Consider the following 25,987-nt stretch of genomic DNA (forward strand, 5'->3'; position numbering starts at 1 on the left):
TAACCAGGGCTTAGCATGCACCTGTGTGTGTGCACGGCAGGGAGCCAGCGAGGCTGATTCAAGGTGGACCCATGGCCTGGGCAGGCTGGAAGGACAGAGACAGTAATGGAGGGAAAAGGGTAAATAGAAAATGAACAAAAATATTGTGTATCAGCCAGGATTCATCTCCACGTAAAGCCCTTCAGAAACAATTTTATCATTTGTGGGTAAACTCCACCAAATAAGCTCTGGAAGAGGTCATTCATCATCACAATGCAAATAGGACTGGGTCTCACCACTTTGCACTGACTTGCTCTTGCGCTCTGACCCCCAAGGTTCACTGTAGGGCCAGGTGCACCTAGACGGCCCAGGTCCAAGCTGAGATCAGCTGTTTGCACCTCCCCCAGGGCCTGTGTAGGTGATTAGATCACTCTCTATCTCAGAGCACTTGGGGAGAACTGCTTCTTAGAACCTGGCTGGCCTCCCCTCCCCCGCCTAACTGACCAGCCCTGGTTGTCAGGCACCTGTTTACCTTGGAGACGGAACACTTCTCAGGGTTCTGACTGGTCAGTTGAGGCCCCTGGATCTCAGAGGCAGAGCAGTGTAGCCCTCGCAGACATGGAGAGCCTGCTGCCTGCCCTGAGGCCCGCCTTCCAGCTGACGCTGGAGCATCTATGGGGCACTCTGCTGGTGGTTTCCGAGAGCTGGACACACGTCTCGGGTCTCCCTGAGTTTCCCTGGGAGATCCTGGCATGTGCTGTGGTGCTGGTTCTCACCGTAAGGAGATGGCACGATTTCAGAAGTGTGAAGCTGCGAGGGAAAAGGTCTTCTGCCCGTGAGGAAGTCTGCGGGAAGTGTAGTGAGGATGTTGGGCCACGGGCTCAGGCTGATGGAGACCTCAAGCCGCCTCGGGTGGAGGCCAGCCCTCCCGCCTTACAGACCTTGTGCTTGTCAGCGATGAACGCAGACCTGAGCGGGTCCTCGTTTCAGGACTTGGCGGACTTCCTGGAGAACGTGTGGCACGGCCGGTCTTCTCCACTTTCCCAAGTTACTGATGGAAAACACACCTTACAAGCATCAGAGGATGATGGAGAACAACCTCGGAAGAAAGAAATGAGTGATTTGAACAACAATGTTGATTTTCCAGAAAGTCCAGAACCGTCTGACCAAGAAATCGAGAGAGAAGAGCAGCGAGTCCAGGAAAAGGAGGGGCTGAGAGGAGGCCCGGAGCCGCCCGAGGCCCGCAAGGAGCGGGTCCTGGAGGACAGGGTCAACCGACTAAGATCCACAGCCGAACACCTGCTGACCACCCTCCCCTCCCCTGAGCTCCTTGGAGACCGCCGGGGTGACGGGGCCCCAGACGTCCAGCAAAAGAAGGAAGCAGAAAACGGCCATCCCCCTGTCCAGGGGCCGGAGGCTGACCTGCAGGGCGTCAATGACGATGCTGACGGCGGGGTGTCCCTGCCACGTCCCGAAGGGGAACAGCAAGCGACCGCCAGACACCCGAGGGGAGATCAGCAAGGGAGGGAAGAGCTTCCAGGACGAACCACAAGCCTCCACATTGAGGAAGCGTCCCTGAGGTGTGAAAATTCACGGCTCGACTGTGAGATCCAGCTGCTGAAGCAGAAGCTCCAAGGCCTGCCTGATTTACATGACAGCTGCTTGATGGAGCTTCACAGAAGACTGTTCGCGGAGGAAGCGTGCTGCTTGGAGTCGAAGAAGAAGCTCTTCAGCGTGTGTAGAGAGCTGAACTCTGAGTGTCAGATCCGCAACCTCTCCAAGAAGATAGCTGGAGACGTGCGCAAAGAGCTGGAGAGAACCGCTGCCTTCCATCAGCAGGAGGTGCGCGTCTGCGAGGAAAGAGCTCGGGAAAGCTGGGAGGCGGCCGTGCGGATGGAGAGAGAGCTCAGCGCGCTGGCCCGAGAGAACGCCTCCCTCCGGCAGGTGCTGGCGCAGGTCGAGTACAACTCCCAGCTCGCCCCGAGGGGCCTTCATGCTCCACCTGCAGCCCACCGGCGCCCGGAGGGGTCGGGGGAGCCCCTGGGTCACGTGACCCCCTGGGGCGGAGGAGGGTCCCGCCGTGAGGACTCAGGGACCCGCGGTCACCTGCAGCCGTGACTCAGCTCAGCACAGCCCGGCCGGACACTCACGACCAGGGCTCAGCATCGGCGTGTGTTTTCCCTTTTTAAAGTAATTTTGATGTTTTATCTTTTTAGTTTAGCTTCTATTACATGATAGATTTTTATTCATATAGATGGTGCACTATAATTTGTAAGATTTTTTTTCCAAATAAAGTTTTATTTAATACATTTCTGAGGAATAACTTATTCATATGTCTTGCACCCTCTAGAATAAGTTAGTATAAATCCTAGAATAAGTTAGTATAAATAATGTATTTTAAGTCAAAAGTCACAGTTCCTTAAGCCGTCATTGAATTTTAACATAGAGATGTTTGAAATAATAAAGACCATGTCTGTTGTCTATGAACAGTTGTTAGAAATTGATACAGGTAATCTAAAATTTGCCCCAATAAACTGGATTGGTTTTAAAGCACAATGCAAAAAACAGAAAACAAAAAAACAAACCCACAAATACACTATCCCTGAAACTTCATTATTTTTATCAAATGGTCTAAATTCATTAAATCATTTAGAGGAGCTGACATTTTGCACTCATTTTCGGTATGTTTTATTGTATTTTCAGGCTTCCCCCAGTGGTTCAGCAGTAAAGCATCTACCTGCAATGCAAGAAACACAGGAGATGTGGGTTTGATCCCTGGGTCGGGAAGATCCCCTGGAGAAGGAAATGGCGACCCACTCCAGTACTCTTGCCTGAAGAATCCCATGGACAGAGGAGCCTGGCGGGCCACAGTCCATGGGGTCACAAAAAGAGACACAGCTGAAGCGACTGAGCACGCACACATGTACTTCCTGCTGTTGAGACATTTCTCTATTTTATGAAGTGAAAAGTTTCTGATTGGTGTCAATCCCATACACACATGTACACACACATACACACATATACACAGACACACAAAGACTACGATGCAGGTATAAGACAACGTTGTTATTCCAGCACCTAGGGGAAAGCATACAGGAAAAGGAAAAAAAAATTAGTTAAAAAAGGAAAAATTAAAATCACACTTTCTCATGAACCTAGCTCAGGGATGCCTCAGCTTTGGGTCTGCCACCTGCCACCTCACTGGACCACAGCTTGATCATCCCCTCTAAGTCAATGCACCGAGGCAGGCTCCCCACCAGACTTTCTGGATTTGAGTTTCAACTCTGCCACTTGCTGGCTTTGGGTCCTGGGGAAACTTATCCACTTGGTGAACCTCAATCTTTCCATCTGTAAATGGGAGGCTTCTTCATACCTACCTCACAGTGTAGTTGTGGGGAGTCTCTTAACTCTTGTAGGGCTCAGCGTGCAGAGCTGGCACTTAGGACCTGCTGTGACTCCCAGGGGAAGGCTGGTGGAGATCAGGGGCCCCCTCTCAGAATCCTATTTCTAGACACACAAAGTTCAGAGGATGACAAATGAAATCAACTGTGGTACCCTGGATTATAGTTGTGGAAAAGTGATCTACACTTCTTTCTAAGCATTTTGTAGAATAAGATCACTATTCTAACCTATCACTAGGTCTCCTAACTAGTTACTACAATTTCGAAGCAGTATTTCAAGATTTCACAGCCGCATCCATGTGGGATGAAATATGTGTCATTTAGATTGACGACCCCATCAGAGGTGCAGCTAATGCTGCTATAATGTGTGGCCTCCATTCAGTTAATGAAGGAAATGCTGCATTTTAGTTAGAAGCCAGTGAACATTAAACATTTTGTGGTTTTTTTGGTTGTTGTTGTTTAGTGTTCACTGGCTTTCAACTAAAATGCAGCATTTCCTTCATTAATTGAATTCAAGTTCAAGTTCATCCAACTTCAACTTCATTCAAGTTCATTAATGAGCCCTGAAAAATCAAATCTCTGGGTTCTCTGCGGCTCCATCCCAGGACCTCAGACTGTCAAGGGAGGAGCAGAGGTTGCTGGCCACCCAGAGAGCTGTGCGTGCAGGGTGGGTGGGCTGTGGATGATCTATGGAGGAAGGGGACCTCCGGGAACTATGGGGACTGTGGAGGGTGTGAGATAGTCACCATGGTGACCTTCTCACCATCCCGTGTCCTCCCCTCCCATGTTCACCTGACGCTTCTGCTTCCAGAATGCACGTCCTGAGATGCCCTTCCTTCAGGACGTGGTCCCGGGCTAGTTTTCCTGCCTGTTTGCAGAGTGACAAAATTGATAGACACACTCGGTGCTCATGCTAAGTTGAAGAGCATCTCCCCAAATTCATGTCCACCTGGAGCCTCAGGAGACCTTATTGGAAATAGGATCTTTGCAGATGTCATTAGTCGAGATGAGGTGGCACTGGGTTAGGGCTGGCGCCTCATCCTGGGTAACTGAGGTTCTTACAGAAGGGCAAACAGACAGACTCATGGGGAGGAAGCCACGTGAAGACAGAGGCAGAGCTTGGGAGGGTGCGGCCACCAGGCGCTGGGAGAGAGACCTGGAAGCGCCTTTGCTCAGGACTTCAGAAGGAACCAGCCCTGCCCGACACCTTGATTCAGACTTCCGGTCTCCTGAACTTGGGGGAGAACACATTTCTGTTCTTTTCAGCCTTTCAGTTTGTTACAGCACCCACTGTAGACCAATACAGTGCGGCCGGGTACTTCAAAATATACACCTTGCAAAAACTCGAAGCTGGGATTCAGTTAGCCAGAACCTGCAGTAATATTAAATATGTATGTATGTCTGATATCCACACCTCATACTTTTAACAGAAAAATAACATACACATACATCCTTAAATATTTTAAAAATAACCTTCCAGGCAATGTGCTGGGATTGACACTGATTCATCATGAATTCCGCCAGGGACCTTGAGTTCATAGTTCGCATCTGCGTGTAATTCTGTAAACGCTCCATGAAAACAAATTCCATTCTGTTTTCTGTGCTGGCTCCTGGAGTGGGGGCGGGGTGCCTCTGTTGCAAGAAGGGTGGGAAGGAAAGGTGTGGAGAGGCAGGCCCGTCACACCTGCGACCCCCATCATGCAGTCAGTTCAGTTCAGTTAGTCGCTCAAGTCGTGTCCAACTCTCTGCGACCCCATGGACTGCAGCACGCCAGGCCTCCCTGTCCATCACCAACTCCTGGAGTTTACCCAAACTCATGTCCATCCAGTCGGTGATGCCATCCAACCATCTCATCCTCTGTCGTCCCGTCTCCTCCCACCCTCAATCTTTCCCATCGTCAGGGTCTTTTCCAATGAGTCAGTTCTTCGCATCAGGTGGCCAAAGTATTGGAGCTTCAGCTTCATCAGTCCTTCCAATGAACACCCAAGACTGATCTCATGTTTTCACAAAGGGTGCCTTGTCAATGCTTGCTCACAGTCTGTCCCACTGAGTTTCCTGCGTGGCCCTTTGCCTCCCTCAGGGGTGAGCGCGGAGGCGGCGCGAAGTCAAACCCCCAGGAACTGGCGTTCAGGGACCGGCCGAGCCTCGTCGCCCCATTACCTGATGGGCTGCGAGGTGCTCCACCTGTGCGGTGATGGGGGCGGTACCCGGGCGGGCGGGCCCCGGCTGAGTCCACCCCTCTGCCCTCCACAACCCCTGAAACCTGGGGAAATTTCCGAGCCTTTCCTGGGGACTGTCGGAGAGCAGCACAAGTCCCAGCCCCTAACGGGAAACGTTCACCTGCTTGGAGACCCAAAGGAGCCGCCTTGGCGTTCCCTCCTTCACACGTCCTGCGTCTGCTGGCATCCTGTGCACCATGCGGGCAAGGACGCTTTACTTGGCCGAAGTATGATGGGGATCCCCAGTGTTTGGTCCTTAAGGCGGGGCTTGGGTTCACCTAGAAAGACCGCCGGGACCCCGGTGGGACCAGCTGACCCTGGGGCGGCATCTCCGCCTTCCGGTGAGCAGGATGGGTCTCCATCACCACCAGTCAGCCCGTGTCCCCGGTCTCCGCAGTGGGAGTCTCACACACACACCCCCAAGGGGTGTCACCTCAAAACACGCTGACCTCAGGGATCAGCCCGGGGCCAGGTGAGCCCACAGTTAGTGTCCTGGGCTTTGGTGGGAGGGGATGGGGAGCAAAGTGAGTTTCTAGGAAGGACTTCAGTACATTCTGGAATGTTAATCCTCTTCAGGGCCAAGTTTAGAAGGTGTTACGGTTTCACTTCACTTGGTAGCGGTCGGCTGCTGGCGTTAAGGTTCAAGGCCAAAGGATTCCCGGTCTTTTTTTGTTTCTTTCTGTTTTCCTTTTTTATTGAGATACAACACTTCCACTGCAGGGGTGTGAATCTTTGGGGTCCCATTCAGGGACCTTCAACATATACTTCCAGCATGTGATACCTTCCCCAGCAACATGCAGAACATTCTAAGTCCCAGTGGGCCCTTGACGTGAACAACCAATCCCCATCAATAATCCCCAACCTGGAGATGACTGCTCTATAGACCCGCAGCCACATGTTACTAAACTTCCTGCAGGTGGATTCACACAGTACATACCCTGGGATCTGCCTTCTCGAATCTGCACTGTGTCTGTGATGTGTCCTTGCCTCTATAATAGCTTTTTTATTGCCGTGTACCATCCATCCCATTATGTGAATATACCACATTGATTCACCTTGGGCCCACAACTGATGACCATTTGGTTGGTTCATGCTTGGGGCTATGGTACCTAAAGATGTCATGAGCATTCTCACAGGTGTCTCTCAGTGCCCTGAGTCTTCACCTCTCTTGAGTCCCAGGAATCACTGGTCATGGAGGCACGTGTGTTTATCTGTAGTGGATACAGCAGAACTGTTTCCAAGATGGTACCAGTCTGAACTTCAGCCATGAGTGCTGAAGCCAGGAGCCCCAGTTACCCCATCATTGTCACAGTGGTCAGGCTCTGGGGTTTTCCCCTTTCTAATGGGTGCATAAGGGTGTCTTACTGTGGGTTTGGTTTAACATCTTCCTCTTGGCTAATAACGTTCGGCACCTTTTCATATGCTTATTGGACTCGGATTTCTTGCAGCGGTCCCCAACCTTTTTGGCACAACGTTTTTGTGGAAGACAATTTTTCCCCGGACTAGGGTGAGAGGTGGTGGTTTGGGGATGATTCAAGTGCATTGCATTTATTGTGCACTTTATTTCTATTATCATTACATCAGCTTCCCCTCAGCTCATCAGGCATTCGATCCCAGAGATTGGGGACCCCTATATTACAGGATTTGCAGATTTTTCTGAAAGGGGCTTATATGTTCATAGTAGCACTATTGACAATAGCCAGGACATGGAAACGACCTAGATAACCAATGACAGATGATGGATAAAGAAGATGTGGTACAGATTGACAATGGAATATTACTCAGCCATAAAAAAAAAATGAATTTGAGTTAGTTCTAGTTAGGTAGGGTGGCTCAGATGGTAAAGCATCTGCCTGCAATGCAGGAGACCCGGGTTCAACCCCTGGGTTGGGAAGATCTCCTGGAGAAGGAAATGGCAACCCACTCCAGTATTCTTGCCTGGAAAATCCCGTGGACAGGGGAGCCTGGTGGGCTACAGTCCATGGGGTTGCAAAGAGTCAGACATGACTGAGTGACTTCACTTTCACTTTTAGTTAGGTGGATGAACCCAGAAACTGTGATACAGAGTGAAGTTAGCCAGAAAGAGAAAAACAAATATCATATATCAACACATACACATGAAATCTAGAAAAATGGTATGGATGAACCTATTTTCAGGGAAGGAACAGAGATGAAGATGTAGAGGATTGTGGACACAGTGGGGAAGGAGAAAGTGGGACGGATGGAGAAAGTGGCATCGACATAGATACACTGTCATATGTAAGGTAGCTAGCCGGTAAGAAGTTTCTCTATAACACAAGGAGCCCAGTCTGGTGAACTGTGATGATCCAGAGGGGCAGGATAGGGAGGCGGGAGGGAAGCTCAAGAGGGGAGGGGATATATGTATAGTCATGGCTGACTTGCCTTGTTTTATGGCAGAAACCAACACAACATTTTAAAGCAATTTCCCTCCAATTAAAAAATAAAAAATAAAGTAAATAAAATAAAGTAGAGAAAGTAAAAAAAAAAAGGAGGGGGGGAGCGCTGAGAGTAAAATCTCTGGTTTACAGGCCACATAAGTCTCTGCCTCAACACGTCAGCCCCACTGCTGGAAAGAATGACACCCTTTACTTACCCTGTGGGAGTGAAGCGGGTCGGGGCGGGGGGTGGCTTTCTTCCAATAAAGCTATTGAAGGGGAGGGGTGGGATTTGGCCTATGGGGCTTTCATTTGCAGATCTCTGCTCTATGATAAAGTACTTGCTCAGGACTTTGACCCAATTTTTAACTGGTTCTTTTGTCTTTTTTCTTAGCGGTTTGTGCAGGTTCTCTGTAGGCTCTGGATCTCAGGCTTGTGTTCTTAGTTATCTACCGTGGTCTGGAAATTGGAAGCAATGATGGTATTATAATGGACCACTGCTCCAGCCTTGCTTTGGAAGTTTCTACCCCAAAGCCCCTGAGGGATAGATGTGGGTGGTCACAGGGAGATGCCCCCCTGACATGTGGAGCCGGGAGGGCCGCCCCCTGCCATTCACCGCGAGGGGCATGCCTGCACACACCTGCACATGCCTGCACACACCTGCACATGCCTGCACACACCTGCACATGCCTGCACACACCTGCACATGCCTGCACACACCTGCACATGCCTGCACACAGCGAACAGAGCCCGAGTCCCTCTGCTCCTCCTGCTACGTGTCTCAGAGCCAGGATGGGCCGCGTGATAGAAGGCCCTGACGTATTCAGATGGACACATTTCCCGAAAGGAACGTCAGCTCTGTGTGGATAATGAATGTTCGAGCCACCAGGAATTTTTTTCTCAGCTGAAGGGAATTTTGCAGCTCTTCCCACCACAGATGAGCAGAATGAGGCGGGGGGTGGGACGCCTTCTCTGTTGTGAGCCAAACCTTCTTGGGCTGGGCCTTGGCTGACAGGGTGTTTGGAGGCAATTGCCCACTTTCCTGGTCGCTTCACAAGCAAAACGATCATCGTCTTTGCACTGCAAAACCTTTTTCACAGTTAAGCTCCCCCGGGGTAGCCACAGCCAGGTCAGTAGTGGAGGGGTCGCTTTGCTCATGGGGTCTCATTTGAGCAAGTGTGATCATCTCATGTTGCAGCAAGAAAACAGAGGCTCAGAGAGAAGTTAAATGACTTGATCAAGATCAGAGATTCGATACTGAGCAACCCAAATGCTTTAGCTCAAAACCTGGGCCCTTCCGCACTGGACTGTACTCAGATATCCCCTTACAAAGATTGGACCAGAAGGACTGTAATTGGAAATCTGGTGAAGTTTTCACACCCAGTATATGAGACCTCTAGGTCTGGGTTGCAGGGGTGGTGCTGTCAAAGGACTCGTTACTCAGGGGCCCCCAAAAGCTAGCTGCAAAGCAGGGATGAGAACCCAGATTTTATGGATCCAAAGCGTTCATCATAGCTTTTTTTCTTATTTAAAAACTTTGAGTGTATGACATCAACCACGATGTAAGCTGCTTAACAACAGCAATTTATTCTGTCTTTGTCTTATACCTAATGGTGTCTATAGGGCATCCATGATGGAGCCACTCCATATCTTGAACAAATGGATCATAAGAAAATAAGTAGTACACTGTAAGTGGATTCGGACTTCCCTGTAGCTCAATCGGTAAAGAATATGCCTGCAGTGCAGGAGACCTGGGTTCAATCCCTGGGTTGGGAAGTTCCTCTGGAGAAGGGAAAGGCAGTTCACTCCAGTACTCTTGCCTAGAGAATCCCATGGACAGAGGAGCCTGGCGGGCCACAGTTTGTGGGGTTGCCAAGAGTTGGACACGAGTGAGCAACTAACCCGTTGTGTAAGTGGATTGATTTCATCCAGCAAGAAAGTGTTTTTCCAATTTTGGGGGGAGCTCTTCTGGGCCTCTGTTGCTGCACATGGGCTTTCTCTAGTTTTGGAGAACAGGAGCTACTGGAGTGGGTAGCCATCCCTCCTCCAGGGGATCTTCCCGACCCAGGGATCAAACTCAGGTCTCCTGAATTGCAGGTGGATTCTTTACTGTCTGAGCCACCAGGAAAGCCCAAGAATACTGGAGTGGGTAGCCAGCCCTCCTCCAGGGGATCTTCCCGACCCAGGAATCGATTGTTGCAGTTCCGGGGTTTCTCATTGTGGGGGCTTCTCCCATTGTAGAACACAGGCTCTAGGGAAGAGCGAGTGGGCTTCAGTAGTTAGGGTGCATGGGCTTGGTTGGGCTTCCCTGGTAACTCAGCTGGGAAAGAATCTACCTCCAATGCAGGAGACCTGGGTTCGATTCCTGGGTTGGGAAGATCCCCTGGAGGAGGGCGTGGCAACCCACTCCAGTATTCTTTCCTGGAGAATCCCCACGGACAGAGGAGCCTGGCGGGCTGCAGTCCATGGGGTCGCAAAGAGTCAGACATGACTAAGTACAGCACAGCACGTGGTCTTAATTGCCCCACAGCATGTGGGATCTCCCTGGACCAGGGACTGAACTCATGCCCCCTACTTTGGCACGCAGATTTTAACCACTGGACCACCAGGGAAGTCCCACCATCCTCCAAGACAGTTTTGATGCTGTTCCTCTCTCTGGCTCCCTCTCAGGTCTCCACTCAGACAGAGAGGGTGGCTGGATGCCCAGACGTCAGCCTGGACCAAAGGCCAAAAGGAAACTCATGTTACCAGGCCTCTTTTCCTTGTATCTTACTAAAATCATAAGCACGAAATCATTTGTTTCCTTGACAGATCCTCTCATCACAAAGAGACGTATAGAAATATGGGAAATTCTTCTTGTCTCATCCAAAGTGGCTTTAGATGGTCAACTGTTTTTCACTTGCAATTCTACCCACTCAGAACACTCAGCTCCTTAGGAATGAAGGAAAGCTGTTCTCAGTCCCTGCATGTGGGGTTTATCAACTCAGTGTATTGCTTATTCTTGTGTAATTAGCAACATCATTTCTGTGAAAAAAAAAAAGAAAAAAGAAAAGGACTTTCAGGGCTGAATAAACTTATCTGTGTCATTTTCGTAGCAGCGATTATGCTTCTTTCTGCCTGCTCTCATTTCATACCAAACTTGGTTTACGGGAAGTTTGGGTAAACAAAGCTCTTATGAGTAATTAGTATTTAATTAGGCTGAGTTTCACGTCTGTGTAGTCAAGGCCTCTTTTTCCAACCTCTGGGAAGAATTAAGTATGTCAGGGCTCTGTTTACAGAGCAAGGCCCAAAGCGGACTGCCCTGGGCATTTTACAAGTTGTTCAGTGGCTGGACCCCTGGATTAAGCTACTCGGTATTTTTGTTGGCTTTTGCTGCTGGTGAAAGGCTGAAGACAGGTCACCCAGTGATCTAGGTCCTTCTCTGTGTGTGTCTTACAGGAGGTTCCACAATCCACCAGCATCTCCACCAAGCTTCACCCTGACACAGAGGGAAGATCACAACACTGCCTTCTGGGCAAAAAATGTCATGACCCTGCCTTTCCCACCATCACCCTATTTCAAAACAAGAATTTGGAGTGAGAGCCTTTCGGCTGACAAGCATTTATGCCTGGTCTATTTCTCCCAATTTTGAATTATGAACACATTCAAAGATACAGAAAATGTACAGGAAGAAACATGGTGGGATCTCCCTGGGGGTCCAGTGGCTAAGACTTTGGCTTCCAAAGCAGGGGGCTAGAGCAGGGTGGGAGTTCAATCCCTGGTCATAGAGCTAAATTCCCACATGCCTCGCAGCCAAAAGGCCAAAACATCAAAAAAAAAAAGAGAGAAGCAATATCGTAACAAATTCAATAAAGACTTTAAAAATGGCCCACATCAAAAAAATCTGAAAGAAAAAGGGAAAGAAATACACTCACCAATTAGATTCAAAATTTCACCCCACCAATTGTCAAAACCGTCCCAAACTGTTTGAAAGTGAGCTGTGCTTCACATATTTCTGCCTGTATATCCTAAAAATAAGGATATTCTTTAATACACTAAGTTATACTGTGACAAAAATTATCATTTCATTTACGTTACTGAAGTAACTGGTGTAATATTGCTCATATTTTCTGTTATCCTTTTAAAGCTTATAGTATCTAGTGATGCTTCTATTTCGTTCCTAAAGTGGTCATTTGTATCTTCTTTTTTCCTGAATAAGTCTAGTTAAAGGTATATCAATTTCATTGCGTATTTTTTTTTCAAAGATGCAGCTGTGGGTTTCATTCATACTGTTATTTTGTTGTTTTTCATTTTGTTGATTTCTACTTTTATGTTCATTATTTCCATTTTCCTATTTTTGAATTTAATTTGCACTTTCTCTTTACTAGAATTTTAAGGTGGAAGTTCAACTCATTTTTAAAAACTGTACCTCACAAAGTTTGCTTGCATTTTTATTCCTATTTAGCTCAAAATATTCTTAACCTCCCTTGTGGTTTCTGCTTTGGGCCATGGGTTATTTAGAAGTATGCTGTTTAATTTCCAAATATTTGAAGATTTTCCAGATCATCTTCTGTTACTGATTTCTTATTAAATTCTGCTGTTATGCAAAGCATAAACTTTGTATGATTTCAGTCCTCTCAGAGTTTGTTGAGGCTTATTCTGTGTCTCAGCACATGGTCTATCTTGTCTGTCCCACTGGCACTTGAAAAGAATGCTTTATTCTGCTGGTGTGGGGAGACATTTTTTTTGTCAATTACGTCAAGTTATGAACAATATCCTACTGAGTTTCTGTTTACTTGTTCTATAAATTATAAAGAAAGGAATGCTAAAATTTCCAACTAAAATGGTTGATTTGCCTAGTCTATTAGGCCTGTTCGTTTTTGCTTTATTTACTGTATATAAACACATTTAGGATTGTTATGTTTCTGTGGTAAATTGACCTCTATCAGTATGAAATATTTTTCTTTATCCATGTTTATAATTCTTCTTCCAAAACCTATTTTCTTTTATGTTAATGAAGCGAAGTGAAGTGAAGTGAAAGTTGTTCAGTCATGTCCAACTCTTTGCAACCCCATGAACTATACACAGTCCATGGAATTCTCCAGGCCAGAATACTGGAATGGGTAGCTGTTCCCTTCTCTAGGGGATCTTCCCAACCCAGGGATTGAAGTCAGGTCTCCCACATTGTGGGTGGCTTCTTTACCAACTGAGCCACAAGGGAAGCCCAAGAATATTAGAGTGGGTAGCTTATCCCTTCTCCCGGGGATCTTCCGGACCCAGGAATGGAACCAGGGTCTCCTGCATTGCAGGCAGATTCTTTACCAACTGAGCTATAATAAAGCTGCACAATTTATTTTGTTTACTATTTTCATGATCTATCTATTTCCATTCTTTTTACTTGTACATATCTTTGTCATCACATTTAAAGTAGGTTTTTTGAAGATCATAGGTTTGTCTTTCTTTTTTTATCTTAGAAGCTCTGTCTTTGGAGTGTAGACTATTACACTGTTGAATTTAAATTTATTATCTTGCTGCATTTTCTGTTTGTCCCATCCCTTCTATATTTCTTTATTCTCTTTTCTTTCTTTCTTTTGGATTATGTGTATTTTTTTTACTATTCTATTTACATGCATTATTGCCAATAAGCTATACTTTTCACGTTTTATTGTTTTTAAAGTGATTACTCTTAAGGTTTATAATATTCAACTTTAACATATCACAATCCACATAGAAATAATATTATGCCACTTCATGTATAATGTGCAATTATTAAAACATTATACTTCTATTTTTTCCCTGCTATTTGTTATTGTCACATTTTATGTTTCATATACTAAATACACAATACGTTTTTATATTTTTCTTAAATATTCAATTATCTTTTAAAAGAATTTTTAAATGAGGCTAAAAATTTATATTAACCACATATTTGCCAATTTTTTACTCTCTCCATTTCTTTACCTAGATCCAAGCTCTTGTGTGATTCCAAGTTTCATGTTCCTTTTATACAAAGAACTTGGCTTTAATTTATTGAAGAGCAGATATACTGGAAGTGAATTATTACAGTTTATGTTTGTCTGAAAAAGATTTTATTTTACTTCCACTTTCAAAAGATTATTTTCCCTGAATATAGAATTATAGGTTGACAAGAATTATCATCTATTTATCTATCATCACTTTATCTCTTTTCCTTTAATATATCATCCTTTTGTCTTCTGATCTGCACAGTTTCTGGCAAGAAATCTGCAGTCCTTCATACCTTTGCTCCTTTGTACATATGCCCATCTTTTTCCTCTACTTTTAGAGTTTTTCTATCACTAGTTTTCAGCTATTTTCTTGTGATGTCTTATGGTGCAGTGTGTGTACATGTTTGTTTTTTTTTTTAATTGGAGGATAATTGCTTTACAATACTGTGTTGGTTCCTGCCACACATCAGCATGAATCAGACACAGGTGTAAGTATGTCCCCTCCCTCCAGGACCCCATTCCCAACCTCCCTCCCCATCCACCCCTGTGTGCCTTGGTGTTTTTATCCTGCTCTGGATTTATCGAGCTTCTCTGACTATACAATTTTCATCAAATTTGGAGGCATTATTTCTGCAAATAATTTTCTGCTTTCTTCTCTTTCAGAGATTTCAACTACCATCATGTTCAATTCAGTTCAGTCGCTCAGTCATGTCCAACTCTTTGCGACCCCATGAACCGCAGCACGCCAGGCCTCCCTGTCCATCACCAACTCCTGGAGCATGCTCAAACTCATGTCCATTGAGTCAGTGATGCCATCCAACAGTCTCATCCCCTGTTGACCCCTTCTCCTCCTGCCTTCAATCTTTCCCAACATCAGGGTCTTTTCCAACGAGTCAGCTCTTTTTCCAGTGAGTCACATCAGGTGGCCCAAGTATTGGAGTTTCAGCTTCAGCATCAGTCCTTCCAATGAATATTCAGGACTGATTTCCTTTAGGATGGACCAGATGGACTGGAACTAAATTTCCATTTAGTTCTTTTAAATGTATCTCATGTCTCTCCTCATTATGTTTTCCTTTAAATATTAAAATCTATGTGTAATTCCTGATTTAATATCCTCATCTACTAATTCCATCATCTGTAACTTCTGATTTGCTTCTAAAGATCAGAATTTCTCCTAGTCATTGGAATTTTTTTTTGTAATTTTTTCAGGCTACTGTAAATGTTCTGTTTTAATGTCTCAATTTTGTTGTTTTCCTGTATAGAGTGATGGACTTTGTTTTGGAAGGGGAAAAGTTACTTGAAGTTCAGATTGATCCCTGTTAGCCTTGGTTTGCTAGGGAAGGACTAGAATAACTTGATTCCACAGAAAGTTCAGTCCTACCAGTGTGGTGTGACTGTTCTGGGTTCTTCAATGAGTGCCCCAGGTTGTAACTGAGGACTCTGCACTCTGACTGGTCAGAATTTAATGTTACACTTCCTTCCCTGTGTGACTCCAGTACTGTCAGCTTACAGCACCTGGCCAGTCTTTGCCTGTATCCACTGCATCCAGAAACAACCCAGGACTCAGCAAACACCCGAGGAGCCTCGATGCACATTCCTGCAGCTTTTTTTCTGAGTAACTCTTTCCTTTTTGGGAACCTGCCCTATGACTTCATCTAGCCCCAGTCTCCCTGAACTTTGATCTCTGTCTCTTCAAGTCATGAGGTGACTGGGCTCTGTCTTGGTTGCCTCTCTGTCGCCTACCGTCAGAAAAATGTCTGGAGTTAGAAAGCTGGGGCGATCGAAAGGCTTATCTCTTTTGCTTCTCTGTGAGTAGGGACGATGCAAATGTGAAGTCGCTTCAGTTGAGTCTGACTCTTGTTAGTCTAGTGCGACCTATGGACTATAGCCCACCAGGCTCCTCTGTCCATGGGATTCTTTGGGCAAAAATACTGGAGTGGGTTGCCATGCCCTTCTCCAGGGTATCTTCCTGACCACTGGGATGGAGCCTGCATCTCTTGCACCTCCTGCATTGGCTGGCAGTTCTTTACCAATAGCGCTCCCGGGGACACCCACTAGGGACCACAGAACTATGATACCTATTCTCTAATGTCCGAAAACAGTTGTCTAATCAATTTTGTCCAATTTTCAAATTGTTTACGGTGAGAGGGTAAATCAGAGATTTGTCTTCTGTCACGGCCAGAGATGGTTCTCATTATATTTTAATTTCCTCTGCTTTGCTCATTACTTCCTTTGTCATTTATATGATTATAGTTGTGTTTCTCCCTTTTTTCCTAAGTAGGACTGTCTGCGTTCTTTGTTGTGTTTTTTTCCCATGAACTACATTTGAATTTATTACGTATGCTATGTTTTAAAAATTTCTATCTCATTACTTATGGCTTTTATCTTTATTATTTTCTCTCTTCTGCTCTCTTTTGGCTTGCTTTTAAACACTTTTTAATTTGGAACTTCAATTTCTTATTTTCTTTTTTAGTTAATTCTTTTAGCTGAAGCTAGGACTGTACTTCATGCCATGAGCTTGAAATTCAAATCTCATGCGTTACTTTTTAAATAAAATTTTGTTGAGATGTAATTCACATACCCCCAAATTCACCTTTTAAAAATGTATAATTCAGTGGCTTTTCATATACAGTTGACCCTTGAACAATGCAATGGTTAGGGGAGTTGACCCACTGCATCTGAAAATACATGCATAACTTCATAGTCAGCCCTCTGTGTCTGCCATTCTGCACCTGTGGATTCAGTCAACCATGGATCATGTAGTTCTATACCACTGAAAAAAAAATCCATGTATAAGTAGACCCACACAATTCAAACCTGTTTAATTCTAGGGTCAACTGTACTTATAAATGTGCGTGACCAACTCTGTTATTTTGAAACATTTCCACCACCCCCAAAATTAATACTGTACCCACTACCAGTCTCTCTTTTCTCCCCTCTTTCAAGCCTTTGATGAACACTAATCTGTCCTCTGTCTCAACGAATTTGTCTATTATGAACATTTAGTACCAGTAATATCATACAATATCTGTTATTTTGTGACTAGTTCCTTTCACATAGCAAAGTGCTTTCAAGTCATCCATAGTCATCAAGTGTCAGCACTCATACCTCTTTATTATTGCTGAGTAATATCCCAATCAATAATTGCTTATCTATTTATCAGTTGGTGGATATTTGGGCTTTTATACTCCTTAACTAGCACAGATAATAATTATGTAAGTATTAGTGTATAGATTTTTGTGTAGATATATGTTTCAAATATGAAATAGGTCCTTGAATTGCTGGGTCATATGATAACTTTATGTTTAAATTTTTGAAAACTGCCAAACTGTTTTCCAAAGTCACTCCACTGCACTATTTTAAAATACTATCCACTAAATCATACTTTAATTAAAAACAAAAAACAGTCAATAAATGTAATTCACTATTTAAAAAATAAAATAGTATCATCTATGAATGAGAGGTCTAATTTCTCCAAATGCTTGCCAAATTCTGTCTTTTAAAAATTTTAGTCTTCCTACTGGGTGCTCAGTTCAGTTCAGTTGCTGAGTCGTGTCCAACTCTTTGCAACCCCATGGACTGCAGCACACCAGGCTCCCCAGTCCATCATCAAGTCTTGGAACTTGCTCAAATTCAAGTACATTGAGTCGGTGATGCCATCCAACCATCTCATCCTCTGTTGTCCCCTTCTCCTTCTGCCTTCAATCTTTCCCAGCATCAGGTTCTTTTCCAATGAGTCAGTTTTTCACATCAGGTGGCCAAAGTATTAGAGTTTCAGCTTCAGCATCAGTCCTTCCAATGAATATTCAGGACTGATTTCCTTTGGGATTGACTGGCAGTCCAAGGAACTCTCAAGAATCTTCCCCCACACAGTTCAAAAGCATCAGTTCTTCAACACTCAGCTTCCTTTGTAGTCCAACTCTCATATCCATACATGACTACTGGAGAAACTACAGCTTTGACTAGACAGACCTTTGTTGACAAAGTAATGTCTCTGCTTTTTAATATGCTGTCTAGGTTGATCATAGCTTTTCTTTCAAAGAGCAAGCATCTTTTAATTTCATGGCTGCAGTCACCATCTACAGTGATTTTGGAGCCCCCCAAATTAGAGTGTGTCACTGTTTCCATTGTTTCCCCATCTATTTGCCATGAAGTGATGGGACCAGATACCATGATCTTACTTTTCTGAATGTAGAGTCTTAAGCCAACTTTTTCACTCTCCTCTTTCACTTTCATCAAGAGGCTCTTTAGTTCTTCTTCACTTTCTGCCATAAGGGTGGTGTCATCCATGTATTTGAGGTTATTGATATTTCTCCCAGCAAACTTGATTCCAGCTTGTGCTTCATCCAGCCCAGCATTTCTCATGATGTACTCTGCATATAGGTTAAATAAGCAGTGTGACAATATACAACCTTGACATACTCCTTTCCTTATTTGGAACCAGTCTGTTTTTCCATGTCCAATTCTAACTTTTGCTTCTTGACCTGCGTATAGATTTCTCAGGAGGCAGGTCAGTAGATGTTTTCCTGGAACTCTCCTGCTTTTTCGATGATCTAGCGGATGTTGGCAATTTGATCTCCAATTTGATCTCCAATTCCTCTGCCTTTCCTAAATCCAGCTTGAACATCTGGAAGTTCATGCTTTGTGTACTGTTGAAGCCTGGCTTGGAGAATTTTGAGCATTACTTTGCTAGCATGTGAGATGAGTGCAATTGTGTGGTAGTTTGAGCATTCTTTGGCATTGCCTTTCTTTGGGATTGAAACGAAAAACTGACATTTTCCAGTCCTGTTCCAGGTCACATAGTCCAGGATTTGAAATAGCTCAACTGAAATTCCATCACCTCCACTAGCTTTGTTTGTAGTGATGCTTTCTAAGGCCCACTTGACTTCACATTCCAGGGTGTCTGGCTCTAGGTGAGTGATCACACCATTGTGGTTATCTGGGTGTGACATGTATCAAATTTTAATTTAGACACATCTCTTAACTGATGATATTGATCATCTTTTGGTCTTTTGTATATTTTCTTTGCAGAAATGTCTATTTAAATGCTTTGCTCATTTTTAAATTGGATTATTTGTCTTTCTGTTGTTAAGTTACTAGTGTCCTGTATGTATCCTGGATATTTGTATTATCAGATATGTAATTGACAAATATCTTTTTTCAGTCTGTGTATTTTGTACTTTGAAGCACATTTTTTTTTTTAAATTTTGATGAAGCCCAATTTATATATGTATTCTTTTGTCATTTGTGCTTTTGGTATTGTAGCTAAAAATTACTGCCAATTCAAAGTCACAAAGGTTTATTCCTGTTTTCTTTTTTTTTGAAGACACAAAACTTAATTTAATAGAAATTTTGTTTGTAGCTCTTACATTCTCAGCATGAGCTGAGCTAGAACCCACCGCCCCACTCAAAAGTGGCCCAGTCCTGGGGGCAAGGAGAAAGGGGAAGGGATCAGAGCTAAGGCCTTAGAAGCCTCATTCTTCCTCAGTGCTGGGGGGGGCTGGGGATGCCACCCTCTTCTCCTACCCCACCCTCTGGGATCCAGGAAGGAGAACAGATGGAACTTTGGGCCTGGGGCTTCTCCTCCACACCACATCCCACCCTGAGTCCCCAAGCTGGAAGGGAACTTAGGGATCTGGAGTGAAGGAGACAGAAGAAAGCAAAGATGTCAATCAGGACAGATGAAGGCCAGGGGTGAGGGCTACAGGAGAATCAGAGACAAAATGCCAGTAAAAAAAAAAGAAAAATAAATTTTAAAAGGGGGGGAGGGGGGAGCCAAAAACAAAATCCACCCCAATTGGAACCCGCCTGGAAAAAAATGAAAGTTCTCCAGTCTCATAGAGACATTATTTGGCGCGGCTGGCTCTGCGGCAGGAGCGCTCAGGCCTCAGTCCAGCCCTGGAAGCAGAGGTAGCCCCTACAGCTCATCCTTGGCCTGGCCAGCGGCAGCATCTTCTTCTTCCTCCTCTTCCTTCTCATCTTCATCCTCCTCATCCTCATCCTTGTCCTCGTCATCATCTTTGTCTGCCTCTTCCTCCTCCTTGCCTTTCTTCTCCTCCTCCTCTTCCTTTAGCCTCTGTTCTTCATCCTGCTTGTCCTTCATTTGCTTTTCTGCTGCCTTTGTAACACCCCACGTCTCGTTGCCAAACTCCTCAGCATACGCCTCATCATTGGTGATGAGGAAGTTGTCAAAGATGGTGCCAGACTTGACCTGCCAAAGATCCAAGCCTAGAACAGCGAAGTTTTCATAGGCATATATGTTGCTGTCAGGGGAATCCTCAGGGTTGTCAATCTCTGGGTGGATCCAAATGCCCTTGTAATCTGGGTTGTCGATCTGCCTGGGCTTCCACTCCCCCTTGTACTCTGGGTTCTGAATAACAGGTGGTTCCCACTCTCCGTCCATCTCTTCATCCCAGTCCTCGGGTTTCTTAGCATCAGGGTCAGGAATTTGCTCAGGCTTGTCCCAGTCCTCAGGCTTGGAGTCTGTGGGGCCATCCATCTTGGCGCGATCGTCCCAGTCTTCAGGCTTATCGGCATCAGGATCCTTTATCTTCTTGGGTGGCAAGAAATCCCAATCATCCTCCAAAGAGCCTGACTCCACCTGGCTGTTGTCAATCTTCACCTCATAGGTATTATCAGGCCACACAATCAGCGTGTGCAGGTGGGTGAATTCATCGTCCTTGCAGCGGATATCCTTGTTGATCAGCACATTCTTGCCCTTGTAGTTGAAGATGACATGAACCTTCTTGGTACCGGGGCCACAGATGTCCGGACCAAACATGATGTTGTATTCGGAGTCTCCGTGCATGTCTGTCTGGTCCAAACCAGCTGGAAACAGCTTCACATAGCCGCCCCCACAGTCAATGTTCTGCTTGTGTTTCACCGTGAACTGCACCACCAGCGTCTGACCCTTGTTGCTGAAGGGCTCGAATCTCGCCGACAGAGCATAGAACAGGGCATCCTGGCTAGTCTGCAGACCTTTATCTTTCTCCTGGTCACCATAGAACTTGCCGGAACTGAGAACGAATTTGCCAAAATCCGGTTTGTGTTTGGATTCGATCCAGCGCTCGGTCCACCTGTCTCCGTCTAGAAACTGCTCCTTGAAGTAAACGGTGGGGTCAGCGGCGGCAAGGCCAAGAAGGCCGAGCAGAAGCGGAACGGGTAGCAGCATGGCGGGCCGAGGGGGCGGTGGCGCGCGGGCCCTTTAAGTCGCTCGTCCGGCAGCAGCTCTGCAGTGGGGACCTCCTGTTTTCTTTATAAAAGTTTTGTAGTATTAGTTCTTACATCCAAGTCTATGGTCCATTTTGAGTTAATTTTTCTGTGTTTTGTGAGATAGGGTTTCAGTTTTATTCTTTTGCCAGTTGTTCTAGCACCATTTTTGAAAAGTCTTGAATCATTTTTGTCAAGAAAGAAATAACACTCTTCTAATATGTAAACGAATGACTTTCAAGTTTCATAAAGTCACAGGACATTGTCTCTAGAAACATGCTAAGAGGTAACTTGGTCCGAATGTCTTCAAACAAATCAATTGATTTACTCAAGGCCATCCTTGTCCGCATTCTGTTTCCAGCTGATGCATCCAGGACATGTACCAAACTAGGAATGGTGCAGCTGGTCGACTACTATGTTACAGTCAGAACTGGTTTCTCCTTTTTATCCCCACATATTTATACTTCCACCCAGAAACTGAAAGTCTCAAAAGACTAGTGGGTGTAGTGGTTTGTGGCATGGAGGGTTTGGGGAGAGATTGCTGGTAAGACATTTCATTTGAGAAAATAAAGTTCAGAACAAGCAGATGCAAGCAGCAGAAGCCTTAGAGTTAGTGTGAGGAGGAACTGTGGTTTGTTTGCTTGTTTGCTTTTTTAAAACACCCTTCTTTGGTAGAGAGTTCCAGAAAATCACTGTATTGTGAAGACCAGTACTTAAGCAGCAAAGTCACCAAAGATGAAGACGTCTTGGATCTGGGATTGTGGACAGACATGTTCCATCTATTACTGAACTTTTTAGGGCAGTAAATGTTTCATAGGCTCACTCAGATGCCATTGCTACTGCCTTTTCGTGAAGTAGATAAGTTTAGTTGCTAAGTCATGTCTGACTCTTGTGATCCCATGGAATGTAGCCTCCCCAGGCTCCTTTGTCCATGGGATTTTCCAGGCAACAATACTGGAACAGATTGACATTTCCTTCTCCAGCAAGTCTTTCCAAGCCGAAGATCTAACCCAGGTCTCCTGCATGGTAGGCAGACTCTTTACTGACTAAGCCACCAGGGAAGTTCAACTTTTACTGAGTCTTCCAGAATAACAGATGCTGGGAAACCAAAACCTTTACTTAGGAAGAGTCAGGATGGTGTGTGTGACTTAATTTCTCACAGGTCGATACCTACATGATATTAGGAGGATGCAAGTAATATGAGGCAGTGGCTAAGAACCGAGAAATTGGAGGTCTTTGCAAGCAAGGCAACAGACACACTGGTTCCCCTGGGGCAGCTCTGACAGAGCTCCTGAAGTCTGGTTCGTAATAACTTAGGTTCTGAGCAGTGAGTGATGAGACAGGCAGTGAGCATTGAGTGAGGTTTCCTCTAGAAAATTTCCATACACTGTAGGGCATTTCCCTTGGTTCTCATTGCTTCTGGTTGTATAGCAATCAAATCTCATGCCCTGGGTCTCACTGAGATTCTGGCACTGAGAAACCACTTTCTTTTTTTTTTTCCCTAACTTTAATTTTTAAATTGAAGGATAATGGCTTTACAATGTTGTATTGAATTCTGTTGTACAATATAAATCAATCGTAATTATATATATGGTGGCTACAGTCCATGGGATTGCAAAGAGTCGGACACGACTAACTGACTAAGCACAACAACAACATATATATACACATGCTGCTGCTGCTGCTGCTAAGGCGTTTCAGTCGTGTAAAACTCTGCAATCCCATAGATGGCAGCCCACCAGTCTCCCCCGTCCCTGGGATTCTCGAGGCAAGAACACTGGAGTGGGTTGCCATTTCCTTCTCCAATGCATGAAAGTGAAAAGTGAAAGTGAAATTGCTCAGTCGTGTCTGACTCTTGGCGACCCCATGGACTGCAGCCTACCAGGTTCCTCCGTCCATGGGATTTTCCAGGCAAGAGTACTGGAGTGGGTTGCCATTGCCTTCTCCACCAGTGAGTTCGGGGAATAGTAATTGTATGAGAACTTTGAGGAAGGATTACAGTGTGTGACAGATGGCCCAGAGTTTACTCTGCTCCGTGGGTCTGACGTGGTGGACCCTGGCCTGGGGTGTTCTGCACACACATGGCACCGTCTCCCTGGATCATGAGTGGGAATTCAGACCCAATCTCTCCCTGTATAGAGATCATGGAGAGATGGAAACAGAGGAGTGGTGTGGACTGTCCGGCTTCACCCAAGGCCCCAGGATGGTCTGAAGGCTCGTGGTTACCCTCTGTGCCTGTCCAGCTGCTGAAGGTTGGAGTGCCCAGCCTGCCCCTAAAGACAGGGCTGCAGCCCCACTGCCCAGGCATCAAGTGGGTAGGGGTCAGCACGTAACAGTCTTCACTGCTCTTCCACAGATGATGGAAATATGGTTGATGAAAAATAAACATTGCAGGACTTCCCTAGTGTTGAGACTCTGCCCTTCCATTGCAGGGGGTGTGGGTTCGGTCTCCGGCTGGGGAACAAGGATCCCACATGCAGCAAGGCAAGTATTACTGTCAAGTACTTCTCTACACTGTCAGTTTGATTGTAATAAAAAAAAAAATTAAAAAATAATAAACCTTGCTTTCTTTAAAAAAAAATGTAAGATGAGCCAAGACTATAAGATGAGGAAAACAGGCTTGGTGAGATAAGGAAGAAGTCTAAGGAGACTAAAATTGCAATAACATAAATACATTTTGCAGGAGCCAAAGACTACAGCATCAGAGCTGATATGATGAAATATGTATTTGATTCATTTTTCTCACCATTTAAACTTTTTGCTTTTTATTGAAGTATAGTCAATTCACAATGTTGTGATAGTTTCAGGAGGACAGCAAAGGGCTTCACCCATACATATACATGTATCCACTCTCTCTCAAACTCCTATCACATCCAGGCTGCCACATAACATTGAGCAGCGTTCCATGGGTTATACAGTAGGTTCTTGGTTATCCATTTAAAATATAGCAATGCTATATACTTGATTCTTAAATATATATGTATATAATAGATAAACTCTAGACAAATATAATCAAGAGAACAGGGGGAAAGGAGCAAATACAGAAATGAGGAAAAATAACTAAATTTCAAGCAAATATAACCAAGAAAAGGCAAATAAGAAATTATATGTGAGAAATTTCAAGGCAAAGAGTGTTGGAGGGAGAAATATATACTCAAAAAAATGTAGGAAAGTATGGACTCAATCGTAACCAATCGTAAAGTATGGACTCAAACCATAAACATGTGGAAGATAATTGGAGAAAGGTGAACGATAAATAGATATTTGATGATAGTAAGAAATTATTGTTACTGCTTTAGGTAAGCAGTAATATTCTCTTTAGCTTTTAGAGTCTTTATATTTTAGAGATAAATGCTGAAAGAGCTATAGATAAAATTATGATGATGGGATTTGTTCAAAATAATGGAGGAGAGGGGACAGTCAGTGAGCCTGTGAATGAGGTACCAAGAGAACAAAGTTGTCCCTGAGCTATTATTGAAATCAGAGGACGGAATATATTGTAAATCAACCATACCTCAATACAATTTCAATAAATAGCAAAGATTAAAAAAAAAAACCAAAGATGTCAGTAACACCCACTTTTTAATAGTGGCTTAAAGGGCATCAAATTACACCTAAAATAAACTCACAAATTTAAAAAAAAGTCCTTAGGGAAAACTAGAACTAAAAGATTCTTCTTTCATACCATAATAATTATACAAACATATGGCCAACATCTTACTAAACAGTGAATCACCGAAGGCATTCCTATTAAAATCAGAAGCAGGGCAGGTGTGGCTGCTTCAAGCATTAGTGTTTCATGTTGCTTAAGATCTGACTCATGTAATAAGATCTGAAAGAGAAATAAGAACTGTAACTGTTGGAAAGGAAAAGACAAAATATTTATTATATACAACCTTAAGATTAGGCGACCTAAACATCTAAGAGAATCAATTCTGTAACGCCTGGAATTTAAAGGAAAGCTTATCAAAAGAGCCAGATTTTAAAATAAATGTACAACAGTCAATAAGTTCTACACCCAACAATATCAAGCAAGGAGAAAATATACTCTCATGGATAGCAAAGATTTCTTATTAACAGCATGAAGAAAAGAATAAAGCTTGATGGAGATGCCACACAAACATAATGACAAAAAGCTCATTAAAAATGAACAAACACAGCCCTTAAATATCTGCAGTGATGTGTGAAAAACATTCTATTTAAAAAAAACATGGAATAAACAAAACCTAGAATCCATAAGAGTATATTCACTATGATTCCTTTTTGTAGGCTAGAGATGATATAGATCCCAGGAAAAGAAAAATAAAAAAGATTTCAAGTAAACCTAAGAGATTTTAATAGTTTTATAATTATTTTTATTTTAAAATTATTTATAATTTTAATAATTATTATTTTATGGAGATAGACCTTCAGATCATTTTCATTTTCTCTGTATTTTCATGCAGTATTATCTACAACAAGCAAATATAAATTTTGAGGCAGTCCAAAAATTTTTGACTTGTTGAATTGACTTGAGTTTAAAACCAAACAAGTGAAATATAATAAATTTGTTGGCTACTTATAATTTTCAAGAATCCAGATTATGCTCCTTTGACTCAATCTGAAGAGCTTTTCTAAAACATGGGTTAATACTCAAGAGCAAACAGCCTGAGACGAAATTCAAATGGATGAGTGGAAATATTTCTCTGGCTGTCCGGAGCTGGCCAGTCTGCCTAGAAACTAATTTAGGAATTCGAAATGACATCACTGCAGGTGTTCTTTCAAAGTAGTACATTCATTTATAATGCTCTAGTTGACAAACCTGGCAGGCAGACAAGAGTTTAAAAGCCTCAGATATT

General features: G+C 44.2%; 1 protein-coding gene across 1 annotated transcript; it reads right to left on the reverse strand.

Annotated features, from left to right (window-relative positions):
• Nucleotides 1–19,253: 19,253 nt before the first annotated feature.
• On the reverse strand, nt 19,254–21,178 carry LOC122445490 (calreticulin-like). The gene has a single exon (XM_043474744.1). The coding sequence runs from the start codon at nt 21,109–21,111 to the stop codon at nt 19,858–19,860; it is 1,254 nt and encodes a 417-aa protein (XP_043330679.1). The 5' UTR covers nt 21,112–21,178; the 3' UTR covers nt 19,254–19,857.
• Between the last annotated feature and the right edge of the window lie 4,809 nt (nt 21,179–25,987).

This window comes from Cervus canadensis, chromosome 7, assembly GCF_019320065.1.
Source record: "Cervus canadensis isolate Bull #8, Minnesota chromosome 7, ASM1932006v1, whole genome shotgun sequence".
NCBI lineage: Eukaryota > Metazoa > Chordata > Mammalia > Artiodactyla > Cervidae > Cervus > Cervus canadensis.

Bases quoted from the DNA above. Each gene is read 5' to 3' on its own strand.
- LOC122445490 (XM_043474744.1), bottom strand. From the start codon at position 21,111: ATGCTGCTACCCGTTCCGCTTCTGCTCGGCCTTCTTGGCCTTGCCGCC.